General features: G+C 40.9%; 1 protein-coding gene across 1 annotated transcript; it reads right to left on the reverse strand.

The window, feature by feature from the left end:
• Positions 1-203: 203 nt before the first annotated feature.
• LOC310988269 (glutathione synthetase-like) lies at positions 204-11166 on the reverse strand. Its single transcript, XM_083974801.1, has 13 exons — positions 11039-11166; positions 10282-10414; positions 8255-8400; positions 7455-7530; positions 5447-5586; positions 4864-4980; positions 4164-4244; positions 3908-3985; positions 3718-3787; positions 2319-2513; positions 1996-2077; positions 1601-1790; positions 204-682 (listed from the first exon to the last, which is right to left on the reverse strand). Exons 2-13 carry the CDS (start codon positions 10411-10413, stop codon positions 559-561), a joined length of 1431 nt encoding a protein of 476 aa, XP_083830927.1. The 5' UTR covers position 10414; positions 11039-11166; the 3' UTR covers positions 204-558.
• Between the last annotated feature and the right edge of the window lie 27 nt (positions 11167-11193).

Below are 11193 nucleotides of genomic sequence, written 5' to 3' on the forward strand. Positions count from 1 at the left end.
TGGGCCCATTAACAAGTGTGGGTAGCGTAGATTTATCCACATTAATATGAGACTTTTTTATTGTCGCAGAATTTTTGGTTCTGCCGATGGAGAAACTCCTCGTTGTCCCTTTAAGATTATAGATTGATTATAAATATTAAAAAAAAAAAGATACATTAGGGTAGAGGTGAACTCATCTTGAATTAACAAAGAGCTGATTGACGCTTTTCTTGATAGTAAAATTATGTCTTTTAATCTCTTACTGGCTTTATATTTGATCACTTTTTCAATCATCATCTTCTCAAAACATGGTCCTCATAAAATCTTTGGAGTCACTGACATGATTGAACACAGCTGCAAATGACCAACACCGGGCTACATCAGAGGTAACAGACCGTACACTGCGTCCCTCCAGGTCTGTATGGAACAACGGATCCTTATCCACGTCACAGCACGTTACATATCTGCTCAGTCTCATCGTCACACTGTAGCAGCCACAGTTCACTCGAGTATGCCTTCTTGATTTTTGCTGTTGTGCATTTTTTTTGGTGAAAGCTCAGAAAGTAGGAATGTACGGTCTCAGACGAGGAGAGGATTGTCCAGCACGGCGACCCCTGCTGCTACGCCTCCGTCTGAGTGCTCTGAGCTCTTGGTCCTCAGCAAATGGCCCACACACTCATTCATCACCATGTCTTTACCCTGCCTGTAAGGAAACAAAGAAACAGTGGATGAAGATAGTCAGATCCCCATGTCATTTTTTAAATTAAAAACCAGGTCTAGATTCTATATTATACTAGTAAAAGTATCAAATCCTCCATCCAGAGAAATCCACCAAGCCACAGCCTTACAATGAGCTGTCAAAACTTCAGCCCTGCCCACCTTTACCCACCATCCGACCTTGAAGGACTGGGTTTTTACCTGAAACCGGCTTTTGATTAGATCGCTCACTACACTGAGATGGAATCAAATGGAATAATCTCATAAAAAGTCAGTTCCTTTTAAAAACATCTTCTAAATTGAAATTATCAGATGACTAATGCCCCAATCATCTGATTATTGGCTTTAGCTGAATAATGATTACAGATTTGAAGTAATATCTAACAGCTACGGTTTCTTACGGAAATACTGCTGCGAGGTAGAACGATATCAGAGGCAGAAAAACTCCCTCTGTACTTTATGGCATTAGGTTTATTAAATAATTTCAGTAAAAGATCCCAAGAATCAACAATTATATATTTACCTAAACTATGCTACATCTTTACCTTTAATTAAACAGCTTCAGAGTAATTGTGATGGTTAAATAAATTACTTGTAACTTGTTACAGGGAGAATGCTTGCCTTCAACGTAGCATCTCTTGGCCTGTAACCCTCCATCTCTTGTTTATGTTAGATATGACTACACAAATATACACATCGTAATGCGTAGATGATAAATAATGTTATTCACCGCTCCATGGATTGCTTTGTCATCGGCTTTGTTGAAAACAAATGCACATGGCCCAGAGGAGGGTTAGCAAAACAGAGGAAAAGCGACTGGACTTGCATAGTTCCCCTTATTATATAGTATCCCATTTTAAACAGATCCATGCTCACAACATACTTCATAGCTGTGACTATGTACCTGACGTATGCTCCAAACGCTCCCAGTTCACTAAGACAGTTCCTGATCTGGAGGGGAGCGTCTCGCCTCAGCAGGAAGTTCTGTGCGGGGGTGGGATGGATTTTATCCATCAGTATGTAGGCCATCCTCTCTGTGTTCTCCTTCATCCCCTCCAGGACTTTGCAGATCTCTGATCCATAGATGTTGTTACCTGTGAAAACGATGATGATGTTAAAACAATAATATTCCAGTTTGCTAAATCACATGAGGCGAGATACTGCCAGGATACATCTGCAGGGCTGGTGAGTGCTGTCAGCAGAATATAAACAATCGTGTAAAGGTTGATAGACGTGGCATTGGTTTCAGGATCTTCTGCACAAGGAAATTATTTTATTAAGAAGTGTCTGCAATCGTACCTCCTCCCTCACGCTGAGGCTTCAGGACATACCGATCCGGCGCTGCCAAAGCCATTGTCACCGTTTTATCACCCTCTGGGCCCTGAAGGCAGCACAAACAACAGATGAATAAAACAGGCAAGAAAAACAGGTCAGGATATATTAGCATAACACATACAAAAGGAAACATTTTAAGACCAAAATGCAGCCTGCAGACACAATGAAGTAATTCTATGTAACGAGACAAGGAAAATACTTGACTGATCCACCCTCTTATCCTCAATACGGTTCATGTCAAAACACAACCATGTGAAGGAGTATGCAGTATGTTGTCAGTGTCTTACCATGTCTAAAGTGTAGAGGCCGGCGAACGTTGCTCTGATCTGCTCCACCACCTCAGGCTGGTCTGGGAAGAACCTCTCCAGAACTCCAGGTCGTGCGAGAACCTGCTGGACCTTCTTGGTTCCAGCCAGGTGAGTGCTGATGTCTGGACACTTCACGGCCTTCGAGCGCTCCATCAGAAGACGAGCATCCCATGTCTGCAATTAAAAAAAACAAGAACACACATATCTGATTCTGGATTCAGGCCTGTGTATGTGTGTGTTTTAGTTGAGTAGTGGATTGCAATGTTGCATTTGAGACGATTTTCTTTAAGCTTCTGAACTCTAAAATGGGATTCTTTTATTTTAGTTTCAGTGTTGATCTATATATAAGAAGATAAATTTGGGGTTTTAAGAACCAAAAATCATCCCAGTATAGTTTTACATCTCATCTCTCGGCTTCTCTCTGTAGAACTACAGTAGTGACAACAGATCAGGGAACCAATCAGAGGAGAGAAGGCTCTGATTCTCCTTTCTGATTGGCTAGCTGTTTATGTGTGCTCAAATAAATATACCATAAAGCAGATTTCAGGGAAATAACAAATCCTGCAAGGTTGGGTGGTGGTCCCAGGTGACTTGTGACATCACAAAGCTACAGAAGTCCTGATTGTACAGATAGTTAATTCTGTGCTGTGTGAATTCTGTCCAAAGACTACACACTTCAACACTTTAACAGTATTAACACTAAATCTACACCCTAACCCCCTTTATTTATTAAAAAAAAAGACATCTCACATTATAAAATATGAGACTGAAGATGTCCCTTTACGTTTTTGCTCCTTTTGTAAAATAAACTAATTTGAACTCAAGTATCTGATGGTTCATAGTGTAGCTGCACTGAACACTCAAGATGATGGTGAAGTTATACCATACTAAACAATTAAACTTTTGGGCAACTTAACTGATCATTCTGCAAATTAATGTCTAATCTTGGAACAAGGGAGAAAGAGATTTGTATCCATCTCTTAACAGTTTCTTATGGCAGAGCTACATGCATCATCTTTTACTTACTATTAATATCTATACATTCTCCACCTCCATTATTAGCCCCTAGTTTTTACACTTCAGACTTTGTGCCCAATGTCCAGTGGACCTCAGCCTCGACAGTTTAACCTTTATGGAAATCAAAGCATCATCCTAACCAGTTGTTTTCTCTCTCAGACACATGAGCACCCAGGCTACGTGCCACTGTCTCCGTCCCCCCTTCTCTCGTCCTGAAGTTTCTCCATGTCCTCCCATCTCCAGAGCTATCCTTAGTGGACTGTGTTCGTTATCATTGTTATATTGTGCCAAATAAAATTGATCTGACTTGACTTCAAGTGCTAACAGTCAAAACTCCAGGGATAAAGAAGTAAGTGGAGACCTGTTCAGAGACGTAGTTCTGAGGCATGTAGCCGTTCCTGAAGTACACCACTGCCACCTCCAGCCCGTCACTAAAAAAAGAGCAACGCAAGCCGCAGTCAGTCAAACTGATTATAATGTATCACACATGGTTTTGATCTGTGAATTATACATTGATTACTACGAGTGTAATGACAGAGAAACAAACCTACACAAAGAGCTTTTTGTCCTCATCCAGAGATCCCGATTTACAAACATTATCAAACCGCTTCCGTACTGTGCGAATGTTTCTGAAACAAAGAGAGAAAACTATTCAGTGTACTTCCTGGATGTCTGTTTCCAAACTTTGGAATGGATGTATAAGGTTGAAAACTAATTTGCTCTGTGTCTTATTTTCAGAAGAGTTGGCTAAGATGACAGGGGAATAGTTTACTTCCTAAAAGATGGCTCTCCAGTCTTACAGCTTACCTCTTCCACAGTTCATTCTCAATGTATCGCTGATCAAAGATGTTCCTTTGGTTCTCTTCCACCAGGAACATAACGACTGCCCTGTAATGACACAATCATTGTTACTTTAAACATTATTCTAGCAGATCTCTGCTGCAATTGTTTTAATCGGGGAAATTACACTTTTTTTCCCCACCGTGCCTCTAAATCCAGAGACATGATGCCAATAATAGGTATAAGCAAGATAAGCATAGCTCCAATTCGACTGGATATGCTCCTTAAGTTAGTAAGAGTTTGAATATTCCTGTCTGTGTGGTGTTTCCTTTAGCATGTCTGTGAAATACGGCCTGACCTTTTCCTGTTTCCTGGGGCTCGTTGCTGATTTCCATTTTGTGGTTAATCCTCAGAGTTTACTGTCATGATCATTGACAGGGAAATGATGTCTGCCCTCAGGTGGGGGAGCATTGTCATCATGCTGTTGTGTCATAAAGAAGTTTTTCTTCATTCTGGAAGTGACTTCTCAATCAAGCATGTTCTTCCCTGTACATACCTGTGTGCACTCAGCATCTTTCATGTGTCTCTACTTTGTCTTAGCCTCAGTATTGATCTTCCTCACTTGCCTGATCACTTGGCGTTTTAAGCTAGTCTTGATCATTTTATATTTCAATGCATATAATAGTTTGACAGCCCCAGCCAGGTGTGGACTGTAGTTAATGCCCACCTCTCTGATCCATAGAGCTCCCAGGCTTTGGCCACTGCTGCAGCCAGACCAGCAGCAGGGTTGTTGTCTAAGATGCGCTGGCTCTCCTCCAAACGGCCGGCCACCTTAAGGATGTGTCTGTCGAGCAAGATGAAGGACAGCAAATGGTGTATTATAAATCTGTGTCACAGTATGGTCTGAAATATAAATAAAAGAGTATTTACTTTGAACCTCAGACAAAAGCGATATATATCACAATGTATTAATTTCTCTTATAATTTCTATTATAATGCTTCTGAAGGGATAAAACACTCATATGGCAGCTGTGGTACTCTTTTACTACCAGGGCATTTTACATGACATAGCACAACAATATTTTAAGCAAAGATATTGTGAAACACTGCAATAATAATAAAGATAAAAACTTCTCAAGTTACATTGATGTCTGAAAAACACTTTTTCATGAAATACAACAAGCTCAAGCTGCACAACATGAAAATAAAAACCTCCTTCAGAGCTCAGGAACAATGGTTGACAGTGATCTGACTTCTTGCTCAGTTGTAGCAGAAAATCTATTTTGCATCACAAACTGAAACTGACTCACCGGTGTACATCCGGTGTTCGTGATGAAAGACCGCCAAAACTAGCAGCAAAGGTGTTAATCTCTATCTGCTTCAGAGATGACGTCCCGTCCTCTTTTTGATCCAGCATGTAGTCAGAGCGATTGATACCCAACACAATAGACTGAAGAGGAAAAGGCAAAGAAACAATGGATTAAAGCAGATATCAGTGGAATGTTTTTGTTAATATAAGTCCTAAATAGTCCTATTTTCCGTCAGCAATCACTTACATGAAGTATTTCAGCCTAAACACGAGTCTCTCCGTCACTCTGCTCTGCTGTAACCCGAGGAGAAAATTTTCCTTGTGGGATACAAGTGTTATCCAATGAGGAGAGAGAACGGCATGAAGGGCTGTGTGTGCAGCCAAGGGATGCGCGTGAATGTGGTGACGTAGCACGAGGACCAATTGATGCCTGACAAGGGCGGGGGCTGCTAACTCATGGTGCGTTCAAAGAAACTCGTACTTTGTGTTTTTCCTTCCTGTGAAGTCATACCAGTTCGATCTGGTACGAGTTCACGGGTCAGAAGTTACGAGTGGCCGTTATAGGGAACTTTCACAGACAACAGGATGGTAAAAACACGAGCTACGGGTTACCTGGAACGCTACCAAGTCGTAGTTGTGACTTGAAGCTGTAACTTACGGTTTCAAAAGCCTGCCTTGAACGCAGCATTAGCCGAAACGGCCGTGAAGCTGATATCTGCTTTAATTGAGTTGTCTATCGACAGCAGCACATTTACTAATCAACTAATTTAATTTTTTAACAAGGTGAATAATTCAATATTTCTATTACTATATGAAGACGATTGATGAAAATATGCTCTTATCAAATAAATGGACAGTGATAATAACAGTGGGCCTCATTCACGAACCCTTCGTAAGAACAAATTCTTGTTCATAAGTCCTACTTACGAAGTTTTTACGAAGATTGTGGCATTCATGAATGTTTTCTTATCCAGAATTTGTTCTTAAATAAGAACAAAATCTACGAACAGTCAGGAGTATACTTACGCACTTTTAAGTGCTGAGACTTCTGCAAAAATAACCGATTATAGTGTTTTCTTTTGTTCTGCAGTTGTATGATATTATATGATTTGAATAAGAATTATTTTCTTATCTTTTATGATGTTCTTAATAATCATATATTAATAATAATAATTGACAAATCATTGCAGTTTCTTAAAAAAACATTATAGACACTTAATTCATATCAGTTTTGCTTGTTTTTTTGGAGGGGGGGGGGGCTGTTTTTTTTTTTTAAATATGTGATAATATGATGATATTTATGATGGCACACGTGAGAGTGTGGTCTCTCTGATAAAAAAAAAATATAAACTAAATATAAGCCTTTCTTTTGTTTCTTTGTTTCATTCCTGCCGCAGTAGCGCCACTTCACTACTTAAGTTCTTTTTTTTACGTGTGGAGTCTGGTGCTCCCTCCCAGATTTTCATTTGAGCATTTCAACTTTCTTTCTCACTTCACCTTCTCTGCTCAGTGCCTGTGGGTTCTGTTTGCACACGGCCCTGCAGTCTCATGCCCTTTTACGGGCATTGATGGGGCGGTTACCTATGCTAATCCTATGTTAATTAGACTCACCTGGCACACGCCCTCAATTTACGAGGAGATGGCCTAAGAACACAGCTGCGAACAATTCTGAGGCTTACGAACGCGTTGATGAATCTGACGTAGGGTTTTCTTAAGGAACTTCTTAAGAACAACTTAAGAAAGAATCTAAGAAGATTCTTAAGAAGATATTGGTGAATGAGGCCCAGTGTCTCTGAATGGGAATTCCTATCTCCTTATCTAATCATTCAGTTTATCAAGAGTCGGTGGCCTCTGGAATGTTTGCTGTTTTGTTGATCTGACCACAAGATTGCACCATAATGAGCAAATTAGAGGAGGATTACAAGATGGGTAAATAACGAGGCCTCTCACCCTGAGACAGGGTTAAGTGGTTTACATCACTGGAGCGTGAGAGTGCTGAGCCGACGTACCTGAGACCTTCCTTCTTTCAGGATCTGCTCATGGATCCTGAACAACCTCGCAGTGAAGTCGTCTACCTCAATGGTGCTACAAAACAAAGAACACAAGTCTGTTAAGATACTGACATTGACTTATTCAAAACACCATACTTCTATTGTATTAGACTGGAGTTAAATAAACTATTTGACAATTAAAGAACATTTTGGACTTCCGCGTTTCAACTGCGGGTTTTTCCGTTCTAGGGAGGGGGACGGGAAATTTACAGGAAACGTCCTCTCACTCGGTTTGTGTCTCCACTGCAGAGCAGGGGCCCGCTACTCTTGATGCGACGTGATCTATTTGTGCAACAGTTTCAATCATCATGCAATCATTGTGCAGCAGTCTTTTTCGAGCTTGTTGTTGTTTTTTCCGGCAGTGTAGATGCTTTGTAGTAATGCTGGGTTTAAAAAATGTAATTTTTTACTTCTTCTGTCTTATTCTCTTTTTTTCCCAGCCGTGTAGATGATTTTTTTTAACAATGCTGGGTTTAAAAAAATGCTGCTTATTATTTCGGGGCTTTCTCCTGGCCTCACATCTCACTTTGAGCATACCCAATCAGCACAGAGTAAACCTCAAGCCCCACCCGGGAATTTTTCGTGGCCGCTCTGAATACCTACCCCCAGGCAGGGACTTGTTTAGCCACCTTCCTGGAGATGGTCCTTTGGGGGACGTTCCTGCAGTGGAGGCATGCACCAACAACCCCGGCCCTGCAGAATTACCCCAAAGTTCCTGCAGTGGGAAACGCCCTCTACTAATATAGCTCACATAATACCTGGTGAGAGCATCTCGCAGGAAGTCTGCATCCTGGCTGATCTTGTCCACCAGTGTGTTGTAGTGAGTTTGCACAGCCAGAGCCTGGTGGAAAACATCCTTAGGCACAGGCGTGGGGAAGAGTGTGAACGGAGCGTAAGTCACCAACTGAAAAACAAGAACAAAAGTGTCATCTTCAATTAGCTTTCATCAAAAATCAAGCAAACAAAAGCACAAGCACATGGCATGCGTGGAATGAAAATAACCATTGGAAGTAGTTGTAAACACAGGATTAACATGATCCAGAGCCTAAAATTCCTCACATGACTTCACAGTGAACACGCCCACTTCAACAGCTATGGCTTATAGCTTCACTCTGCTGCTGCCTGGGACACACTTTGTCACAACAACACACAAATGCACATTCTTCAAATTTGTCTTTTGAGAAGAATTTTCTGGATCTTTCACTCAATTATACACTGACCTCAAACTTTTTTCAGACATTGCCGGTATCATTCATCTATTTCAGTCACGACTTGTTGCCTTTGAGACATTTTCTCTATAATTTTATTCAGAAGTGACTATTCTGATAAAGGCCATGGTAATTGGCACATGAGAGGAGGTGAGATGAAGTGGTGCCACTGCTGAACAACAGTTGTTATGACAGCGAGGAAGTGGAGGGCTTCCTGCTCTCTCACCGGCCGCATCGCTGATGGATTTTTAAAAGTATTTTTACCCTTGAAGCCTTTGAAAAGCGGTGATCACCATGGTGAGGGCAATGCCATCACTCCTCACAGTGAATTCACAAATTCATTTTTGAATCCATCTCATAGAAAGAGACTGAACCTGCTGTCTAATTTATGATAATGACGGACTGTGCAGGAACACATCATGACAAGAGATTACTCTCAGCCCATGCAGTTTGCATGAATGAAAATTGGAAGTAAAAAGGGAGTGCTGGTCTGATAACTATTATAAGTCCACAAAAATATATAAAATATATAACACACTCTTTCGTCAAAACCACAAATGAAGATTGTTCTCTTTACACATAGGCCTATTCAGACCTGACATCGACAGGTGTCTCAGGTGATCAAAAGCTCAAAGTCCGGATGTTAAAATGGAGGTGGCTGGAGGTCTAGGCCACATTCTTTTACAAGTGTGAACACAAACAGGAGGACCACCTACTCAACCGACACCTTGGCTATATAGTCTAACTAGTCCTTGAACAGTTTCATAATGAACTGAAAGTATTTTAACCTAGTGGTCCCCACAAACTGAGTTATTTGTAGAAGCCCACTGCAGTATTAGATGAGTGAAACCTTATTTCACTGATTGGCCCAGCAGCCCCTGTGAGCCCATCCTTCTTCCCCCTCTCACCTACAAACACAATGAAAACAGAGCAGTCTGTCACCATCAGATTGTCAACAATCTTTATAAAACAGATTTGCATAGAGAGCAGGGAACTCATCACATGTAGCTGCTCAAGATGCACGTACAGTAGAGACATGTCTTAACTCCTGGTGGGACGTGACATACTTAGAGGTGTCTAGCTGTGATTGAGACACATGTTATCAGGGTCACAGTTTCTCCCTTTCATGTCCATGTGAGTGAAAATTGCTCCAAACTGTCTAACATATCATGTGCTGTATAGTTCGTAGTGTTTGTTCTATTCTTCATTATGTTGACACAGACTTGTCCAATCATGCGCCTCCAATCTCCTGTTGGCATCATTGTTTCTTTGTGTTTCATTTTTTTATTTTGCATTTACCATTTACTGTGTAACTACTATTTTATCTTATTTATTCTAGATTCAGTGTCCACTCTCTATTTCAGGTTGTAAATAACTTACTATGTATAACTTAAGCCTTTTCTTTTGTGCTGCTGTGTCAAATTTCAATTTCTGCTACAGGTAGATCAATAAAGGTTCTTCTTTTCTTATCTTTTCTAATCATCCAAGAGCAGAATTTGTTTCCACTTTAACAGTACCATGTGTATATTATCTTATCCAGTGTTGATTAACTAAACATGCCTGCTCCCATTTCTCACCTCTGATGCGTTGGGAGTCTCTTGGATCCTCATTAGGACACCCTGCAGAAGAGCTGCATCTTTTGCCACATCCGCCAGGTCTTTGATCAGTGCAGTATTCATCATCACCTCCTCTGGTATCCCCTGGGCCATTCTGAAGTCATACAATCAAAGAGCAAATCATTATTTCCTCTATTGCTAGAAAAGCATAGCATTTTGAGTGTCGTGTTTTGGTCTTTCTGTCTGGGATTACAGAATCTGTCATTAAACTATCCTGCATATACTCGTGAACATTTTATGGGACAGTATTACAGCTATGCTAATGCTGCTACTGACAGTAATGAATTATAATTACCCCAAGGCTACTGGTATAACATTGAATATTATCATCAAAAATTGTCGTGCAGCCTGTGGCACTTAGCGATCAAACAAGACCGCACATTGCACGCCATGGATATGCATAATGAGTTACTAAGTAGGTAAAAAGTTAATAGAAGAACATTAAACCTGACAGGGATGTAGTGCCAGTGTATTATTTGTTATAGACCGGTGTATACTACCGAAACACAACACCGTATACTATAGTATTTATTACTAAACGCTAACCAGATGACCCTCTTGAACCAGATACAGAGCACCGTCGGCTAACTGTGGCTGTTAGCAGTGGATACAGTTGGTTAGCTTCGAGCTAACAGCCTTCCCAAATCAGTGTTATCTGTCCTGTGCAACAGGGCTCACAGAAACTAAGTCTTCGCCTGCATTAACCGGGCAACGGTACCTTTCTTAGTGGACTTCAATCCCACGAACGGTAGTCGTTGAAATGTCAATGCTGCCAGCTGTCAAGTACGGAGTACTCTCACATAATGTACATGTATACAACACACATCCATAGGTGGTACTCTCTTGCCACCGCTGATTGGTCGAGACAGAGCC

This window comes from Trachurus trachurus (assembly GCF_905171665.1).
Source record: "Trachurus trachurus genome assembly, chromosome: 7".
Classification (NCBI taxonomy): domain Eukaryota; kingdom Metazoa; phylum Chordata; class Actinopteri; order Carangiformes; family Carangidae; genus Trachurus; species Trachurus trachurus.